General features: G+C 54.3%; 9 protein-coding genes across 9 annotated transcripts; 7 read left to right on the top strand and 2 right to left on the bottom strand.

Moving 5' to 3' along the window:
• Positions 1 to 27: 27 nt before the first annotated feature.
• Positions 28 to 933, top strand: CDEST_11984 (uncharacterized protein; the record flags this gene model as incomplete). Its single annotated transcript, XM_062928140.1, has 1 exon — positions 28 to 933. One exon carries the CDS (start codon positions 28 to 30, stop codon positions 931 to 933), a length of 906 nt encoding a protein of 301 aa, XP_062784191.1.
• Positions 934 to 1,640: 707 nt separating this feature from the next.
• CDEST_11983 (uncharacterized protein) lies at positions 1,641 to 2,780 on the top strand (the record flags this gene model as incomplete). The annotated part of the gene is made up of 3 exons (XM_062928139.1): positions 1,641 to 1,651; positions 1,709 to 1,787; positions 1,947 to 2,780. 3 exons carry the CDS (start codon positions 1,641 to 1,643, stop codon positions 2,778 to 2,780), a joined length of 924 nt encoding a protein of 307 aa, XP_062784190.1.
• A 3,056-nt stretch (positions 2,781 to 5,836) lies between these two features.
• CDEST_11982 (uncharacterized protein) lies at positions 5,837 to 6,533 on the top strand. The gene is made up of 3 exons (XM_062928138.1): positions 5,837 to 6,140; positions 6,202 to 6,270; positions 6,337 to 6,533. The coding sequence occupies exons 1-3, from the start codon at positions 5,967 to 5,969 to the stop codon at positions 6,343 to 6,345; spliced, it is 252 nt and encodes an 83-aa protein (XP_062784189.1). The 5' UTR covers positions 5,837 to 5,966; the 3' UTR covers positions 6,346 to 6,533.
• Positions 6,534 to 7,203: 670 nt separating this feature from the next.
• Positions 7,204 to 8,145, top strand: CDEST_11981 (uncharacterized protein; the record flags this gene model as incomplete). The annotated part of the gene is made up of 2 exons (XM_062928137.1): positions 7,204 to 7,305; positions 7,387 to 8,145. 2 exons carry the CDS (start codon positions 7,204 to 7,206, stop codon positions 8,143 to 8,145), a joined length of 861 nt encoding a protein of 286 aa, XP_062784188.1.
• Positions 8,146 to 8,930: 785 nt separating this feature from the next.
• On the top strand, positions 8,931 to 10,237 carry CDEST_11980 (uncharacterized protein; the record flags this gene model as incomplete). The annotated part of the gene is made up of 3 exons (XM_062928136.1): positions 8,931 to 9,244; positions 9,309 to 9,334; positions 9,391 to 10,237. The coding sequence occupies exons 1-3, from the start codon at positions 9,065 to 9,067 to the stop codon at positions 10,235 to 10,237; spliced, it is 1,053 nt and encodes a 350-aa protein (XP_062784187.1). The 5' UTR covers positions 8,931 to 9,064.
• A 181-nt stretch (positions 10,238 to 10,418) lies between these two features.
• CDEST_11979 (Putative histone deacetylase family, Ureohydrolase domain superfamily) lies at positions 10,419 to 13,094 on the bottom strand. Its single transcript, XM_062928135.1, has 4 exons — positions 12,797 to 13,094; positions 12,437 to 12,737; positions 11,839 to 12,380; positions 10,419 to 11,785 (listed from the first exon to the last, which is right to left on the bottom strand). The coding sequence occupies exons 1-4, from the start codon at positions 12,980 to 12,982 to the stop codon at positions 10,724 to 10,726; spliced, it is 2,091 nt and encodes a 696-aa protein (XP_062784186.1). The 5' UTR covers positions 12,983 to 13,094; the 3' UTR covers positions 10,419 to 10,723.
• An 863-nt stretch (positions 13,095 to 13,957) lies between these two features.
• On the top strand, positions 13,958 to 15,430 carry CDEST_11978 (Putative MPN domain-containing protein). The gene is made up of 3 exons (XM_062928134.1): positions 13,958 to 14,175; positions 14,264 to 14,517; positions 14,595 to 15,430. Exons 1-3 carry the CDS (start codon positions 14,110 to 14,112, stop codon positions 15,286 to 15,288), a joined length of 1,014 nt encoding a protein of 337 aa, XP_062784185.1. The 5' UTR covers positions 13,958 to 14,109; the 3' UTR covers positions 15,289 to 15,430.
• A 704-nt stretch (positions 15,431 to 16,134) lies between these two features.
• Positions 16,135 to 17,283, top strand: CDEST_11977 (uncharacterized protein; the record flags this gene model as incomplete). Its single annotated transcript, XM_062928133.1, has 1 exon — positions 16,135 to 17,283. One exon carries the CDS (start codon positions 16,135 to 16,137, stop codon positions 17,281 to 17,283), a length of 1,149 nt encoding a protein of 382 aa, XP_062784184.1.
• Positions 17,284 to 17,729: 446 nt separating this feature from the next.
• On the bottom strand, positions 17,730 to 18,587 carry CDEST_11976 (uncharacterized protein; the record flags this gene model as incomplete). Its single annotated transcript, XM_062928132.1, has 2 exons — positions 17,730 to 18,359; positions 18,444 to 18,587. 2 exons carry the CDS (start codon positions 18,585 to 18,587, stop codon positions 17,730 to 17,732), a joined length of 774 nt encoding a protein of 257 aa, XP_062784183.1.
• Between the last annotated feature and the right edge of the window lie 772 nt (positions 18,588 to 19,359).

The raw sequence follows: 19,359 nt of genomic DNA, 5'->3' as shown, positions 1-19,359 counted from the left end.
AGATCGGAAAATCTGTCTAGGTTCACAATGAGCGATTGGCAAGAAGCCGCCTTCGCGACGAGGCACCTGCACAACCGCGCCAGCAAGTCGAAGGCCGGCGGCGGACGCGGGCGGCGCGGCGGCGCGTTCGAGGTCAGGAGGACGCTTGGCAGATACGACGTCAAGTGCCCGAGTGCGAGCAGGGCCAGCCCGCCGGAATCCGGCGGGAAGAAGGGGAAAAGGACTGCTGTTGCCGCCGCACGTCCGACTTTGGATATATTCCGGCTCTCCGACGACGGCAGGGGTTTATTGGGAGAGCTGGTTTTGCCCGGGGCGCTCGAAGCGAGCGTCATCTTGACGGGAAGCAGGAAAACACTCGAGGATCTGATGTCGCAGTTTGAAGAAGGAGAAGAAGAAGGAGAAGAAGAAGGAGAAGAAGAAGGAGAAGAAGAAGGAGAAGAAGTAGGAGAAGTAGGAGAAGGAGGAGAAGGAGGAGGAGGAGAAGGAAGAGAAGAAGAACTTGAGAACAATCGGGAAGATGATGACATACGCGATGGGGGACATGGCAAACCTGTTCCAAACGGTAAATGCGACGTCGAGGACGAGGACGAGGACGGGGGAGACACGCCAGGACACGAAGAGTCCGACGACGATGACCCGGATAAGGAGCGCAGCCGGTTCCAGGCCTTCGAAAAGAACAGTTTTCGGTCGCCCAAGTTCTGGTTTCAGTGGAAGGGGAGGACGACGGCACCCTCACCACCACCGCCGGATGACCGGGGACTCGCAGCCGGCAGGGCAGAGACCGGGAGAGGCTACGTCGTCTTCTCGGGCAACGACTGCCGTTCGTTCAAGGGAACCATCACCTGCGATGCCTTGGGCTGGAAGGACGCTTCCATGTCTGGCTGGAAAGAGGTCTCCATGAGTGAGAGGGATGTTGCGTTTGCCTGGAGTTGAAGTCTGGGGTTGGACAGCAGCAGTGGGCTCACCTATCGAAGCCATGGTTTCTTGAGACATCAAAATCGTTTTCTAGATACTTCCTTGGTAGTTTGATTGTGGACAGTGGCTGAGGCTGGCCGGCACGCAACTAATGCTGTCTTTTATTGCATCAGCAAGCCTGAGAAGGTCCTGGGAGCCCATCTCCTAAGCATAGTCCACACACCAGCCAGCCAAACCCGAATTTGTTGGCTTGCAATCTCGTTTCCTGTCCCATTGTTCTCTTTCACAAATGCTACTCTTGGCCTTGTAGATGCAGTAGCTCATCAGTCAACGGTCCGGCTTCGTTCGTTCAACTACCCTTGATGCAGTGACAAGGGCTAAAAGAGTTCCAATCTCGGATACCCCTTTCTACCTCCAAACACACTCGACAACAAGAAGTTCTTGCATGCAGTTCGGGCTTGACCCTTCTAGTACACCGGAGAAGATGCAGGCAGTGCGTGGATACCGAAGTCATGTGGCTGCTTCTTCGAGAATAAAACCAGGCTCGATTCCAAGACCAAAATGTCTCACATCCTACGGAAAGAACTTGCAACGATCTCAGGCATTTACTTCTCGCCACGGATTCTCCAGAAGACTTGCTGCTTCGGCGAGGACCAGTTTACAGCTCGAGGCCAAAAGAACCCGTTGCCAAGTCACACTAGGCCTCATCCCGACAACAGGACACGATGCCTCCGAAGTAAGCGGACCTTGCTCGTTGCAAAGGAGTCAGTTCGGTGCCTAACCTTCAACCTAGGGTAAGCAAGGATAAGTCGAACCCGCCTCGGCCTTTGAAGCGAAAGCTACCGCCAGGCTCCTCGAAGCCCCACAAGAAGGTGAGACGAGCTGCATTTTCTATACTCTTCGCAACGGGGTCGGAATGTACTAACATCGAAGCAGAAACCGAAAATCGAGCCGCCGAAGCCCAAACCCTTCTTGTTTCTGTGATTAATCTCCATGTGCATGTTACTTTGGCCGTGTTGCTGATTCCAAAGCGCAGGTCCCTGCCCCCCGAGATCCGGAACATGATCTACGGGTTCGCCTTCATCAGACCTGACGGGGTGCGTCTTGTCGGACAGCTCACGCTTCCCATGCCGAGATGTCCAAAGTGGCTCTGGAAACTAAAATTCGTGCGACACTCCCGCGGGCGCTCGCGGCGCGTGAGCGCCGAGGACAAACTCCCCGTGCCGTTCCTGGGGTGCTGCAAACGGGTCCATGCCGAGGCGCGAGCGATGCTGTATAGCAACTCCTTCGTGGCGGAAGACATGGAGACGCTCGGGGCCTGGCTGGACAAGTTAGGCTCGGGGAACGCTACCTGCCTGCAGAGGATACGGGTCAGAACCGAGCCTCAGACATGGAGCCCTCGTGTGTCGACCAAGGTGCTGGAACAGCAGGAGCGGTACCGTAATGCCTGTCGGAGGGTGGCGAACATGCTCGCCGCCGCCGTCAACCTCGAGTCGTTCAAGACCATCTTCTACTACCACCACAAGATCAAGCTGCCGAGACGGAGCCGTCTCAAGCGGACCGGCCGTGTCACCGGCTGGATGGGCCTCGCCCGCAAGATCACGGAGGTGTTCTATCACGACTTCCGTCCCATCTACTCCAAGGGCCTCACGCGCGGCCGGACGCCCGAGGAGCTGTGCAGGGTCCTGGGCGTCAGCCCGAACAACTGGTGGGGCCGACGGCAGTCGCTGAGCCCATCCACGCTCACCGCGAGGGACGCCGAGCGCGCCGAGAACGAAGTGGCCAAGCACATGAGGCTTCTCCTGGAGAGGAACCTGAAGTACCGGCTTCACCCACGCTTCAGGGCGCAGCCTTCGAGTTCCTGAGACGACGAGATTGAAGGTGGGACGCCTACCGGAGAACTTTAAAGGGGGGGAGGGGGGGGAGCGAGGGGGCATAACAAGACTACAGGAACACGGGCAAAGTTTCCTTGCAAGTGCAGTTGTGGTTTGGTTTTCCGGCCGAAGTAAGAAACACGTGAGTGAGCAAGCAGAAACCCAGTGTCTCACTTGTCCATTAAGCTTTTGCTTTTGTCAACTGTTGCCCAATTTGCCTTTTGTTGTCTCACACTATCGGCTGCTTCTTTTCTCTCTCTTTCATTTTTTATTTTTTATTTATTCTTATTTTTAGCTCAAAAGAAGCCCCTACCCTCGAAAGTCCTGCAAGAAAGGAGTGTTGACTTCGGCTAAGAAGAGCTTAGGGGCTACTACTGTATACACTTTATCCCACCCATCCCGGGTTGAGTGAACCGGAGTCTACGCGCTTGACCTTTGTGGGCCTCAACTGACGGGCTAAATCATTGGCGAAATCAACAAATCTTCCACACAAACTTGACCAGCAGTTACTGTCTGCTGTAACACCCTGATAAATACCATGAATATTAAACTCTCAAGTAAGCCATGTTTTGCCAAGAGTTGGAAATAAACTCTATAGTTAACGCTGGAGTTACAAAATGAGTGCTCGATCGGCTGTTAGGTAGCTTAAGGAGTCCTCGTCTAACACCCACTGAAGAACCGGAGTCTATTTCGCCTGGGGCCAGAGCAAACACACCAAACAGTACAGTACATCCTTAGGTGTTCGTCATACCATAGCGCCCAAGCAGATAGCCCCTCATCTCGCTTCATTTCCAGACCGAAAGTTTGACTGACATCTTCCTCAGAAAGAGTCGGTTACTCGGCCCCTCTCGTGGAAAGCGAGAGAATTGTCGCCAGGCAGACGAAAATTAACCCGTTTTCGAAATGCCGCCGAAGAAGGTATGCCAGGTGAGCAGACCCTGCATCAGACCACACACCCCCCTATTCCTTCTCGGCCCTAGCTGGTTCGATTTCCAACAACCTTGACTCGGTCACTTTCTATTTCGGTGCGTTCCTTAATACATGGTCTTAAACCCTCTTTGATTATTAATCTACCCGAAGACGGCTCCCACCGCAGATCAGAGACGTCATCCATCGCCTTGCCCTGACCAGCCTATTTGGAATTCATCTCGCCGATAGGAAGCAAAACACTACAGTCTTAACCCGGTACCAGGCTTAATTTCCTCCGAACCTGAATGACCGTATGTGCCGAAGCTCGCGAGATGCTCTACTGGCAGCCTACGATGTATACCCACGTTGGTCTATCTGATGGCCCGGCTGGTGGTCAACCTGAAAATTTGGTCGCTTGGTTGCGTGCCATAGGTCCGGAAGACAGGACCTTCTCTGCGCGAGGTCGAATTACGTAGCATACAGACACGGAGACTTTCCCTCGTGGGCGCAGCCTGTACCCATCTGCCAGAGACAGCGGACGCTGAAGGGATAGGGGTGTGAAAGCCCTCCCGCGAAACTCCCGGAGCGAAGCGGCCCCACCCCCACACGGTAGTGAGTTGGCAGGTACTTAGGCAGGCCCTTCAGCCATCTTGCTGGCTGGCTGGCTGGCTGTGCTTACAAGTAAGCCCACTGTTCCCCTTTATGCTTTCCTCTTGCCCTCCTACCCTCCTGCCCTCCTGTCCTCTGGCTGGTTGGTTAGGTTAGGTTAGGTTAGGTTAGGCAGGGGCAATAAAGATGGCAGTTACGATTAACCTTAAGGTTTACAGGGATCGCGAACCGATTTGTAAAGGATATTCAAAATCGGACCAATCCGCGACCGGCTTCCTCACAAAAAAAACTTCTTGGCAGATTCAACGCTGAGCGCGCCACAACTTCGGTCCCGGCTTCGCATTTCACTCCAGTTGCTTCCGCTCCGGGTCGGACTAAAACGGCTGCCAGGAGAGCTCCGTCACGTATGGCGATAAATACATACACACATTACATACATACGGAGTATCCGTACTCTGTACATACCGCAGCAGTAGTTCCTAAACTTAGCATTTGCGCTTGACTCGGAAAACAAAACCCGTGACACAACTTCCCTGTTCTTTTGTTTCTTACCAGACATGCTAAGCACCAGTAACATCGGCCGATGAGCCACAGCTTCTAGCCTGTCTTTGGATCTTATCTGCGTTGATGAAGGGTTATGCTTGGGGATATGTACCCTTGCGCCACAAACTGCCCCGTGAAATGCAGCCGTCTGGTCACAACGGCCCGGCGGCTGTCCCGCCGCAGGCGTAACCCAACTGATAACACCATCAACCTGAACCAACCGTGCAAATCCGCCACTGCGAATGTTGGCACTTTTCCCATCAGTTACTTGACCCATCACCGGTGGGTACGAATGCATACATATGATGCAGTAGGTTTCAGTATAAAGCATCAGGGGGCAGGTGGCTCCGAACATAGGGGTCGCCCAGAAGGAGGCTATGCTGACTTGTCAGAATGCCCCTTTATGATTTACATTACACAAACTATTCTTGGGAGGAACTGCCTCAGTTAGGACGAACCGAGACCGACCTGCTGAAGTGCGTACAAAAGTTTATCCCCGATAAAACAGCCAACTAACTCTTTAAAAGAAACACCAGCGGCAAATGTTAACATATTGTCGTATTGTTGTACTGTAAGAAGATCTTCATCTATTTTAACTTTGAAGATCGCCAATGTTCATGCCGAGTACGCGGTGGCACCGGCGCAAAGACGAACTGTCTCAATTAGGATGAACCAGAAACTGACCTGCTGAACTGCGTACAGAAGTCTAAGCCCTGTTAGAACACCCGTACTAACTCTTTAATTGGAAACGACAACAGCAATTGTCAGCTTATTATTGCTGGATTGTAAGAAGATCTTTCATTTATTTTGACTTTGGAAGATCGCCAACTCTCATGCCGAGTACCCGGCCATGCCGGTGCAACCGCGCGCGAAGAACTGTTCTCAGACATCGCATCAGTCAGCTTTCAGCGCATGTCTGATGTCTGCAATGGTTTAACACCTTCATATCAACAGTCTCACAGAAAAATATAAATAAACTGATGTTATTCCCTCCCAACTGCCATCTTGTTCCTCATCCCATCACACAATCACTCAACAACAACACATTCACTCAACAACACAATCGTTTAAACAACACAATCATTTCAACTACAAAGAACACTTCATCTTTTCACAATGCAGTTCTTCAACGCCATCATCGTCTTCGCCTCGCTTGCTGCTGCTGCGCCTGCCGCTGGTAATGCGCCTGCTGTTGAGGCCAGACAGGCCAAGACCAACACCCCTTGCGGCAACAACATCCAGCCCGTCTGGAACACCGGCAACTATGGAAAGGGCGATGGCGGTTGGGGTGTAAGTTTTTCTCTCCTTTGCAAACATTGTACTTCTGATACTGATTCTATTGTGATTGCAGTGCGAGGGCCTCAACAGCAACGGCGTCTGCACTTCTTACTTCTGGAAGACCGAGCTTCCCTACTGGAGCGTAAGCACAATGTCTCGTCTACAGCAGTCTTTGAATAAACTTTGCTAACATTGGGTTGATCTCTAGTGCCCTTAAGCTGATCGCTCTGGGTGTCACGCAACGCGTGTCCAGAGTCCAGCTCTCCGGTTGCGGCCTTGGCAGTTGGATGCGGGTCTACATAGTGCTTGGATCCCAGAACATTCGGATTCTAGCTTCAATCAGTTCTTTAGTGCAGACTCAATTTCACTCATAGTTTTACTCTCTTTTCCCGTTGGCGTGTCGACTGTTGATGTCTAAACATGAGGATGACTCCAATTAACAACACAGTCTCAGCAGTCCTTTGACCATGCATTTGTCTCCTATCAGTGATCAGTTCGCAGGCGGGCTGCTCTACAGAAGCTTCCGTTCAATCTAATTACTCAAAACGTCCTGTTGTGCGGCAAGACCCCAAATGAGCTTCGCGAACTCATCAAGGCCCACAAATGAAGCTTAGGATGAGGCCCCAACCCTGCCATGCGCGCTGCAAGGCACGCAGAGACTTGCATGACCGTTTGGATATGCTGCTCAAGAGAACCCTCTAATACCGTGGTCATCCTCGCTGGAAAATGGGTACTTGGAACCGCCTAGGGCCACATTCTACTTCTGAAATGTGATTCATTTTGGGTCTACAACGGGAGGACTTCGGAGTTCGCTGTTAATTATCAGGGTTCTGCGGATGGTACCTTCACGGAAGAAAACACGTTTGGCGGTGTAGATATTGGGAACGTCAGGCGGGTGTGAAACCTTGTGTTTGTCTTTGCCACATCTCTGTTAGGGCCAACTACACCATTGCATCCAGGTGGACGTGGAATTCCATTTCGGATTTCAGACATCGAATCTTGCAACAAACACCAATTACGACGCCTTTGTGTTTCTGCCAAAGAAAAAAATGCTTTGCAGATTTGTACCTGCCTTATGGCGCCGCTGGGGGGCCAAGAGACGCGGCTCACCTGTGACATCTCCTGGGACGAAGAGTCTTGGGATGATCTCAGGCCAACAGAAGAAGCGTTCATTCCTGTAAGATCCACATCAAGTTTGATCGTGATCCCAAGCCTTTGGCCTTGTTGCTCATAACAAAACAGGTCTTTACCGCCCGAGATCCGCAACGCCATTTACTCTTGCGTCCTCACCGACTCTGGCAAAGATCTGTTAACCTACTGTGGCATGTTTCTGCAACCTGATGACCGAGGCCGCCATCTGGATCTCTCAAACCACGAGCCGGAGAAAGTATCCGCCCGCATCCTGCGGACCTGCCGGGCCGTCCAGGACGAGGCCTCGGGGATACTGTATTCCGAAAACACGTTCATCGCGCTGGGCCTGCACGAGCTGCGCCAGTGGCTGGAGGTCATAGGCCCGAGGAACCGCGGGTTCCTGCGCCGCGTCCTGGTGGGATGGGACTACAGCGCGATGAGGCTCCCCCGCGCCCATCTCGGCACCTCCGCGCAAAGGCTGGAATCTTGGGCGAGCCGCTCCGACCCGTGGTTCATCGAGATCTCGCAGGCGATCAGCAGGCTCCTGGCCGACTCCAGGGGCCTCAAGGTGCTGCACATATTGGACCTCTCGCGTACCCCGGAGTGGGTGCTGCCGCCGGTGTCCTTTCATTGGTGGCAGGCGAGGAGCAACAGCATCCTCGTCCGCCACCAATACGTGCACTCCCGGAGCACCGCCGAGGCCTTTTACGACGGCTTCCTCCCCCTCATCACCACGGGTCTGGAGAACGGGAGGACGCCGGAGCAGATGAGCCGCGTCTTGCTCGGCTCGCACTCGCGGATCGAGGTGCCGCGGACTCAATGTCAGGAGCTGGAAGAGGCGCAAATGCACCTCACGTTGTTGATTGACAGGTACCGAGAGTGTTGAAGGGCCGCTTGGCGGATGCCGCGCGTTGGCCCGGAAATGCCCTTGAATCATCGAAAAAGTAGCAAGGTGAGAAGGAAAGACGAGATATACACATATATAGCCACCTAACAAGCTTATGGAAAGACAAATGAGGGCAGCTGTTCGCGGTCAGCAAGCCAGCTGCTGGGCTTCGATGAGACAAAAGCTCCATGTTTGACCGTCGTGCTACTGGTTAGCATAGTTGATAAAAAAATCGATGGTGACTGGTACTATATTGATCAAGGTTGTGATTTATTCTATTGTGTACCGTCGCTTCTAGGGCATTTGTCCGTTTTGCTCATGATGAGCGATACTGAACATCACTGGGCGAGACATCACAAAAGCACTGAGCGATTCATGAACCTTCACCCAAAGCTTTGAGACAAATATAAAGCACAGCAAAATCCGGATATTCTTGGATGTAATGCACTTTGCAAAGAGGACTTGCCATCAATCAAATCTGAACACAGTTGCATGTTCACGGGCTATTTGCCCAACAGTCCCGACCTCGCCCCTGAAGGCAGGTCGATGGCGATGAACTTTTGCCATGCATTGGCCCAGCAGTGAAAACAGACGAAAAACAGTAAGCCCTCAGAGAATTCACACCTGCCGTTCGAGCTCCCTCCCCTAGTTACTTCTGGTCCTTGTCCAAGAGCAGCCAGTGGGTGGCTGCCAGGCAGCAGCCGGCCCTCGAACCTTGAGCGACCGAGTGGCGTTGTTGATTTTTTCTCCGGCGAGACGCACTTATAAACATACGGTTTCCTTGGTTGTTCTGAACATTACTCGTCTTTCGAGTCTCATTACTTCCCCCCCTCTTTGAACTCACCTCTTGCCTCATCTCGTTGTCATCTCACATCGAACTCAGCCACTAGTCTTCAACAATCGCACAACCACTTCCATCATGGTTGAGGACAACCCCGGGTCCATCGTCGTGGCCGCTCTACGTCGCCCGGAGAATCCGCATATTGCAACAAAAAGCATGAACAATATCGAAACACGCCCGTGTCCGAAGCGAAAGCGCGCTGCCATGTCCAGAGAGAACCAGGGGGTCACGGCTGTTGGAACAAGAACGTCGAAGAGAGTAGGTCCCTTGACATAACCCCCTCTCAAGAGAGGAACGATGAGGTGTTGACAGCCTACCCCAGCTAGCAATCAACAGACCATCATTCTTGTAAGTCTTCAGCTTCAAAACCCATGACTGACCGGCTGACGGACTCCGGACCCCAGCTCTCTTCCCGCCGAGTTACGTAACGTCATCTACGAGGCCGCCCTGATCCAAGACTCCCCGATTGAGATCTTGGAACGCAGAATATGCGTCATTCAGGCCGAAGCCCAGCTCTTCCGGGTCTCCAAGGGCGTCCGATGTGAGGCCCTGCCCTACTTCTTCAGCTCCAACACGTTCAGCTTCGACGACATGGAGGTTCTGGAAAACTGGCTGCAGCGCATCGGCCGGGATGGCCGCATGTTCCTGCGGCGGATCGAGTTCCACGAGGATCAGTATCCCCACATTGGTCGGCCCGGGGGGCCTAGGTGGAGCTGCGCGCCCTTCTCCGAGAACCCCTCGCAAGGCTCCCACAGGCAGGCGACGAGGAGGGTCTCCAGGCTCCTGGTCGACGCCGCCGCCAGCCTGCAGAGGCTGAAAGTGCGGTACTGCTACTGCTCCTGCAGAATGGGCGAGCTCCTGCAGCTCCTGCATACCGTCCGCACCCGCCCGTCCCTCGACCCCGTCACCTCCCTACCGGCCTTCTTCGAGGAGCCGGCCAGGCGCAAAGCCGCCGAAATCGCCGACATCATGTACAGGGACTTCAAGACGTTCTTCGCGGCCGCGCTGGACCGCGGCCGGCTACCGGCAGAGCTGGCCCGACGGTTCGTGGTCGGCGGTTCCAACTTTGAGTGGTACCCGCCGCGGCTGGTATTCGTCGTCGGCGCCGAGGGACAACAGACGACAGTTGCGCAAGAGGCTGTGGCGCGGTACTTGGAGGTGCTCCTGCAGAATTATAGCAAATACAGAAGAGCCAGGTGCAATAAATATGCAAACCTGAGGCAGATGGCAACGTTGTGGCTATCTAGGTGAGCAACAGTTAGTAATACTAGGGGATTAATACAAAGTTCAAGGCAGAAATGTCATTAGTTAACAAAATCTTTGAGTGTTCCGTCAGTGTGAGCTCAGTACCTTGGTTGACATATAAGTTGGACACTGTTGTGAATTAGCTGGGTAGACAACGGAACAAGCATTAAGTAGGAAATTGCTACTACTGTTGCTGCTTGAAACTAACGCCACTACGCTTTGGCTATCTATGTTACAACCGGCAATGGATTTCTCCCCTGGTGAGCGTTGCGCAAAGAGAGTATGAGAGTATCACTATAAAGGAAATCAAAGAAAACAAGCAAAATCAGCAGGTCCTGAAGCTTTCGTGTCAAAAGAAAAGTTCCCTTAAAAGCCACCCTTCCCCAAACGCCATATGCTTGGCACATCCCCCGTAGTGCATGCCTGAATGACCCCAACATCTCATCATTGTATGTCCATAGTGTGCAAACTGCAGCTAGATGGCGAGGACAACTATTCCTTCTTAGCGTCCTCATCTGCTGGCTTCTCATCGACATCCATCTTGTCTTCTTCAGGTTCAGGCGCCTTTTCCTCAGGCTTCTCGCTTGTCTGCTTCTCCTTTTCCGGAGTAGGCTCCTTGGCTTCAGTCGATGGCTCTACGGGTACGGCCTCAGCCTTGGACTCCTCAGGCTCGGTCGATTTCGGTTCCTTGACTGGTTCCACCTCGGCCTCCTTAACAGCTTCCTGAGCAGGCTCGGCGGTCTCTGCGGTTTCGGCGGTCTTGACGGCCTCAGCGGCCTCGGCGGTTTCGGCGGTCTCGGCAGTCTCTGTAGTCTCAGCGACGGCAGGCTCTGCAGAGGGCTGAGCTGATGGCTTGCGGGATGCGGGCTTGTCTTCCTTTTCATCCTTCTCGGCAACCTTGGTGGGCTCCGCCTCGACTTCCTCTTTCTTGATTGTGGTTGGGGCTTCTTCAGCATCGGCGCCATCACCCATGCCGACATCACCGTCCTCGTCTACGGCGTCTTCATTCGGTACCTCGGGGGTGGCGTCGTTTTCGGGGGCCGCCTCCTGTGGCGCGTCCTCGGTCTCGACGGGGTTCTCGAGGGTGATGTCGGCGTCAACGATCGGCTCAGCATTGGGGGCTTCTTCGCCTTCGGCGGCGCCGTTGACTGGCGAAGGCGCTCCGCTGTCAACCTCCCCCTCGGCTTGCCGAAAGTCGCCGAACGTGCGTTTCTTGGCGTTCCGTGGGCGCGTCATGCCATTGGCCTCGTCCATATCTTCGTCGTCGCTGTCCTCGAACTCGGCTTCGTTACGGGTGCGCTGCTCCCAGCGGCGTTGTGTCATGCGCTCGTCGGGTTGCTCGTCCTCGTCCATGTCGTTCAGCTCGGCCTCCTCTTCGTCGGTCATGCCACCAAAGGGTTGGCGGGGCACGTCCTGCATCTGGACCGAGGGGGCAGGTTGAGTGTGTCTGAGGTTGTCGATGACGGCGGCCTTGATCTTCTCCAGATATTCGTAGCTGTTAGAGTTCTCCATGTTCGAAGGGCGGACGTTCAGTTCGAAATCAGGGGCGTAGTACTGGTGGAAAGTCAGCCTTGTGCACTGAGACACAGAGAGGGGAAGCAACCTACTTCGTAGTATTCGTTGTATGGCAGCGTCTTGGGCAGATGCTTGCCGACAAGAACACCAGTCTCGAATGCCCAAGTTCGGGCGACGTTGCGCATGGTGTATCCACCACCGCCAAGAACCAATGTCGGCAACCCGAAGCTCTTCACGTAGGCAACACAGTTGGCGTGGCCTTCCATGCTAAGGTTGAAGCAGCCCAGTCGGTCACCAGACAGGCTGTCGCCACCACATTGCAAAACCACAGCCTCGGGTTGGTAGAACTTCATGACATGCTCAATGACTGGTTCGAAAATGGACTTGTACGATGTGTCGTCGATACCGTCTCGGAGAGGGAAGTTGACGGCGTAGTGCTTGCCGGTGCCGATACCAATGTCGCGCAGTTCTCCAGTGCCGGGGAAGTACTCTCCGTACTTGTGGAACGACACAGTCATGACTCGGTCGGTCGTGTAAAAGGCCTCTTCGACGCCATCACCGTGGTGGACGTCAATGTCGATGTAGAGGACGCGCTTCTTGAAACGGAGCAGTTCGAGGATACCGAGAACAATGTCTAGAGACTGGTCAGACGGGGGAGGGGACATATGAAAGAAGGAGTATTGGGTTTACCGTTGACGTAACAGAAACCACTGGCTTCGCTCTTCTTCGCGTGGTGAAGGCCACCGGCCCAGTTGACAGCGATGTCGCACTTTTGGCGGTTGAGGCGGGCGGCGCCTTCCATGCTGCCACCAGCGCTGATGCCGCAGAACTCGAAGAGGCCGTCAAAGACGGGGCAGTCGTCTCCGACATTGTATTTGCCCTGCTCTTTCTGGTAGGCGTCCATGTTGTCGGGGGTGACCTTCTGAAGGAAGTCGATGTACTCGTCTGTGTGGAACTGGGTCATCTCTCCCCTAGTGGCCGGTTTGGCGCGCTGCAGATGGCAGGTTAGTGGGCACTGCGTGGTGGTGCGTCCTCTGGTACACGACGTACATAGATCTCCATGTTCTTAAACAGGTCGTAATGCATAATCAAGCTGTGTGCGAGGCGTATGCGGTGCGGCTTCATGGGGTGGCCCGTAACGTAGGCATAGTTGCCAATGTCAGAGTCGTAGAAATAGGCGACTTTCTTTGGCGTCGCGGAGCCATTGGCCAAGGCCACCGATCCGAGTGGTGACATGGCGTCGGTCGGTGTTCGGGTCGCGATGGTGTGCGTCGTCGTTGATGTCGGCTATGGTGTAGATGGGTTTAGGGAAAATTGGTGGTGGGCGGAAATGGAAGGATGGGAAAAGGTGCGAAGGCTGCCGCGGCGCGTGGGAGCTCTGATCGGCTCGGCCCCAGATTTCCCAAGGCTGCGTGGATGGAAAATGGCTGGCCAATGGAATTGCGGAGGGCCGGACAGGGGGAAGAGGCTGATGGAAGATTGTTGACCAATGAGAGAAAGCTGTCGGGTGAAGGCAAGGATCGGCTGCATAGATGATCCGGTCAACAGTGTTGTTTGATTCGGCAGCGAGATATGGGGCTGCTCCAGACAGGGTCGACGCAGGTCCGGCTTAGAGGGGCGCTACATCATCGCGATCTTGACGCCATGCAATGCCTTTAATAAGAACGGAGTAGAATGCGATGAAAAGTAAGTAGGATTATCAGCGTTCAAATTTTTGTTTTCTACTAATGAAAAGATCTCGGTATCCTAAAGCTTGAGAAACAGCACTACTACCATCAAAAACAACCATGAAATTGCCTGCTTAAGGTATGCACTAACTATCACATCGACGAGTCTGAGGCGGCATCGGATGCGGCGGCGAGGGTAAGGGCGGCAAGTGGCTGGTGGCTTAGCTAGGCTGAATCCGGTACATGTGTGGCTTGACCTGCTCAATCTCTCCATCCCAAACAGCTGGGATTACCGCGTCTACTGATTGCACCTAGGCAACAAGAGAAACAATTCTCATTGAAAACCTATTGGAGAAAGTGCTTATTCTGAGTCTTATATAAGAGGGAAATAATAATTGAAATTGAAACAGCTGCTCTTTCCCACGCTGCATCCTCAGTGAACGCAATTGCGACACGTGACTGTTTGTCAGCTAGGAGCGGTACGTACCGGACCAGGCTAGCTCCGCCGGGTCCTTTTTCGCCAGGCTGCTTAGAGCTGTCGTCAACAACTCTCAACCCAGCTACTTCCATCCGTCTCCATCGCCTCGATCCGCCCCCTCCAATTGCTCTTCGAACAACCTCATCGCGCAACACCCACTTCCACCCAGATTTACCGCCGCATATCCCGATTCCCAAAAACCACACTATATCCTCACAATGGAGCGTTTCAGGAACATGCTCCAGTCCCAGGGCCTCGGCGGCCTGGGCAGCCAACCCGGAACGGTAAGGGCGTCCATCCCACCTTGGCAAGCTGCCTCGCCAGCTCCGATGCCCGACCGGTTCGCGACCGCACGCTGACATGTAGCACCAGGACAACACACAGCTCATCGATAACTCCGAGACGGTGTACATATCCTCTCTTGCCCTCCTCAAGATGCTGCGACACGGCCGTGCCGGTGTCCCTATGGAAGTCATGGGCCTGATGCTGGGAGAGTTTGTCGACGACTTTACGGTGCGCGTGACGGATGTTTTTGCTATGCCTCAGAGCGGTACCGGTGTTAGTGTAGAGGCCGTCGACCCTGTGTTCCAGATGAAGATGATGGACATGTTGAGACAGACAGGAAGGTGAGTCTTGGGACATCCCTCCCCCCTCCACGCCATCCTCGCGGCGTCGCATACGCTGACAAACACCACTTGAACAGACCCGAAGCCGTCGTTGGCTGGTATCACTCCCATCCTGGTTTCGGCTGCTGGCTGTCCTCCGTCGATATCAACACCCAACAGTCCTTCGAGCAGCTGACCCCTCGCGCCGTTGCTGTCGTCGTCGACCCCATCCAGTCCGTCAAGGGCAAGGTTGTCATTGACGCCTTCCGCCTCATCAACCCTCAGTCGCTTATGCTCGGTCAAGAGCCTAGGCAAAGCACGAGTAACCTGGGTCACCTGAACAAGCCCTCGATCCAGGCCTTGATCCACGGCCTGAACAGACACTACTACTCCATCGGCATCAACTACCGCAAGACGGCGCTCGAGGAGAACATGTTGATGAACCTGCACAAGCACGTCTGGACCGAGGCCCTCGAGATGAATGACTTCCGGCACGAGGCCAACTGCAACAAGGAGCGCCTGGAGAGCCTTGTCAGCCTGGCCGAGGGCTACGAGAAGCGTGTCAAGGAGGAGACGGAATTGACCAAGGACCAGCTTAAGACCCGCTACGTCGGCAAGCTCGACCCCAAGAAGCACTTGGAGGACGTCGGTCAGCAGCTGATTGAGGACAACATCGTCTCCGTCTCGAGACAGATGATCGACAAGGAGGCGACGATGCCCAAGAAGGACGCACCAGCGGGTGCCAAGGACAAGTCAAGCGGCGATGCGATGGAGGTAGAGGAAGAATTGTAACCGGGAAAAGGCCATGATTCAGGGACGGTCTACAGGCGGGATACCAGGACTTTGCCAGCACTGTACGATTAGGCGTTTGGGTGGTTGGGAACGCAACATCTAGAGATCCCCGCCAGGCATAAGACGACTATGAACTCAACACCATGGCATGAACGAGACTGTTCTGGTTCTTTGGCTCTGGCTTGTTTCAACTCCGCGTGCATGTGGAGCGGAACCGCCGTCATTGCTGCCATTGAGCCGCAACACAATGCTGCAGGCAGGTGTCTTTGTGGCCTTTGGTAGCATCCACCAGGCTAGGCCCCGAGTGTTCAAAGCCAACGTGCACTGTTGTTGATTTGGGCTGTTCCGCTGACAAAAACACGAGAACTGGCTAGAAAGACACGTCCATCTCCGCTGTTCCAGGACATCGACTGTGCTTGTCAAGTCTCGAGATAGCGAGCCATCCTCGGCTCGTCAACTATTTAACGACCGGCTTCGACATCATTGAATCAAGACTCAATTGACACGATATCAAGGCCGCAACATCCTGAACTATATAGCTCCAGGCTCGCTAAGAACAACAGTCTCGGTGCTGCCAATCCCGCACCGTTCTACGGCATGACTTCTACTTCTACAGGTTCTCGTTGGCGTTCTTTATTTTGCTTTCCGTCCTTCTCAGATATCAAGTCTCCGAAACCCAATAATCGGCGTTCAACATCAACTGCAGGACTTTACCACTTTCAACTTCACAACACACCCGCTCCGCCGGTGTTGTTTATGACCCGAAATTCCAGAAATCCCAAGAGACTTGGATTGTTGGAGGCCTTAAAACAGCCATTCAGACATACTCGCCGCCGTGTCAAGATCATGAGCCCCCTCGCTTCCCCAATTTCATCAGATGGCTGTGATCGACGCCATTTGCTGTCCGATGAACTGGAGAGCCCGGACTTGTGGGCCAGCGACTCTCATTTCAGCTACACAGACGATGCGGACGCTCGGCCCCAGCCGCGATCAAGCCAACGGCCAGACCCGGCCGATCAATCCCGGATGACCCCGGCATCAACCTACGAAATCCTTCACCGCATCGGCCAGACCTTCTCCCACGTTCAGTACGCCGTCTACGGCACTGCGGCCATGCTGGCGTACGGCAACACAGCCCACCTTTGCACCCACGTCAGCATCGTGTGTCCGGCCTACGCCCAGGAGGTCATTAAGTCCTGGGCCGCTGCCACTAGTGGTATGCTGACATACCCCGGCATCTCGAATACCATCGGCGTCACCGACATGGATGGAGAGGTCTGGACGGTGGAGATCACGCCGATCACCTGCGATGGCACTTTCGAGACACTATCCGCGGTCAGTTTCTGCTTCGGCCGCGACGGGACGCGGACGAGGGTCTTGACGATGCCGGCACTGGTAAACCAGGTTGCCGTGGCGTATCTGCGCGACGGCTGTCTCTTTGAGGACAGCGGCCGTTTGGACACTTTAGCAGGTGACTTGATGTGGCTTCTGGAGCAGATCTGCAAAGATGGTCGTCCAGAACAGCGGCTTTCGGCAGAGCGAGTTCCTGCGGTTAGGGAACCGCTGTTCTGGTTCGACTTCACGGCTGCGTATCCCAAACTTGCGGGGCTGTTTTGCGATGCTGGCCTCCGGGTGGGCGATGCTGAGGGAGTCCACCAGACGGAAGCGGCGACGTCGGCTGAGCCGAGTCGCTCCGTGCCGCAGCGAGACAACCCCGGATCACGGGGACACAGTCGGTCCTCTGCGGGGTCAGATGCAAGATATCATCAACGTCTGCGAGAGGGGCCCAATCTGACGAGGGCGGAGACCAGGAAGGTAATGGCGGATCGGTATTCTCGGCGCAGGTCGTCGGACCGCCGGTCTTACTGTTCGAGTCGCAAGTCTCGCGGCAGGAGAGATAGCAACGGCTCCTGTACCATGTCGTCCGCTTTGCCTCTTGGCAGCAAGAAGATCTCGGACTTTGTGTTCGGGAAGCTCCGCAAGCGGACGAGGTAGGCTTCAGACGGGCGATGGGCATCCTCGACTTTTCAACTCCCAACTGTCCTTCTTCGCACTGATTTCGTTTTCTCGTCATTTTATGGCCCGCCTCTCATTTTTTCCTGTTACATCCAACTGTGTGGTTTTCTTTCAGATCTCTGTATTCAAAGCGTTATGCTTTCTTCTTGAAAGAACTCCTCTAGTCGGAGTCAGCTCTACCGAGTTTCTAACCTTCCCGCCTTTACAGGGGAGCCACCCAACATACGTAGTTTTTTTTACAAAAAAGATCCAGGTACTCTGGCTGGTTTCCCTGTGATATTCCACCTACGTCAAACGCCTTCCCATGTTCGCTGTATGATGAATCTCCACTGGCTTTTGCGCCGTGCTCGCTTATAAACAAATGAAACCCTTGCTCTTTCCCGTGTATCCCGTCCCTCCCGCGATGCTGGCTCCTGGCAACCCTTCTATGCCCGTTGTTGGTACGGGTTCTGGTTGTGGTACTGGTTGTGGTATTGATTGTGGTACTGGTTGTTGTACTGCTGCTGTTGGTACTGCTGGTTTTGCTGCTGGTATTGCTGCTGGTACTGCTGAGCGTACTGCTGAGCGTACTGCTGCGCGTACTGGTTGTTATAATCCTGCTCGCGCCTTTGGTGGCCGCTGACGCTCAGGTGCACCGGCGCCACGGCGGGTTGCGGGACGAGCTTGTTCTGCTCCTGGACCTCAATGGTCTCGGAGATCTGGCTCTGAGCACTGTTGTTGCGGCTGTGAAGGGGCAGCTGTTGTTGGCGGAGGGAGCCGCGGGTGACGCCGTTGGCCTTGAAGTAGCGGAAGTCGAGCCAGGAGATGGCGGTGGCCCAGGCGGCGATGATGCTGAGGAGGATGCCGACGACGACGACGACCCAGCCGAGGACGCAGGTTGTGCCGATGCACTGCCCCTGCGTGTTGGACTGGATCGACATGTAGGCAACGGCGGCCCAGAAGACGATCTCGAGGGCGTTGAGAATGAGGTTTGCCTTGAGGCTGGCCCAGCGCTTGAGCGACGAGACGTGTTCGGTGAGGATTTGGTAGAGGATGATGATGAGTGATTTCGCGCCCTGCGGTTGGGAGAGGAATCCTTGTTAGTCGGTTGCTCCGGCTTTTGAGTTTTGAGGTCGAAGAGAGTGGGAGAAAGAACTTACCATTCCCAACGCCATGGTTCCGGATCTACCCCTGGGGGCATTGGGGAGGAACATGCGGACTACTGTGACGCCGATGGCTGCCAGCGCCAAGGCGATCTGGACCATGTGGATGGGGAACTTGAGTTTCGTGCTGAAAAGGCCCATTGTGATGTTCTGAAAGGGGGTTGCTATCGAGGAATTGATTGTGTGTTGAGTGGACGGAATCTCGGTGATGGACTTTCTCGGCAATGGGAATCTTGGATGACACTCAAGGCCCAACAGAAAGAGGAAGAGGATGATGAAGATGGTTGATTCGACTGATCGTGCTCGTTGTATTGAATGCGAGACTGAGAGACGCCAAACAATGACCGGAACCAACCCAATCTATATACGAAGATGCCGCATTGCACCACTGCATGTTTCACACTCCCCGCGTATAGCCCGTATGCTGAAGAGGTTTTTCAAAAACTTGATACCCCATAGTGCCGGCCTGGCGCAGGCAGACACAGCCGCAAGTTCGCGGGACCGGTATTGAGAATTGTGATATCTCACCCCTCGGTCTCGGTTCTGGGGGGTTTAAGGGGGAAGCGTTATCTGACTTGTGTGTGTGTGCCTGTGCAAATTAATCCAGTCCACAGGCTTAGTTGGCTGGGAACACGAGCAGAGCGAGCGCACAGCCTCTCTCGGTCTCGGTTTCCCACTGGACCAGCAAGCCAAAGCCACACTCACTCTCTTCCATACAACAATGGGGGGCCACTAACAACAGCACTAATGTTCTAAGCATACGCGTATCCACCGTATAGAGTTATCCTTGTCCCCCTTCAACCTCTTGAGTTGACGGTCGTTGTTCTGCCGTAATCTCCCGTCCCTCCCGTCTTGGTAAAGGCGCGGCAGAGCTTGATAGGGCCTCCGAGTTGATTGGCACTTTGACACACCC

Source organism: Colletotrichum destructivum, chromosome 8 (genome assembly GCF_034447905.1).
Source record: "Colletotrichum destructivum chromosome 8, complete sequence".
NCBI lineage: Eukaryota > Fungi > Ascomycota > Sordariomycetes > Glomerellales > Glomerellaceae > Colletotrichum > Colletotrichum destructivum.
Note: the sequence above shows the minus strand (reverse complement) of the source record. Positions and strands in the feature narration are given on the sequence as shown.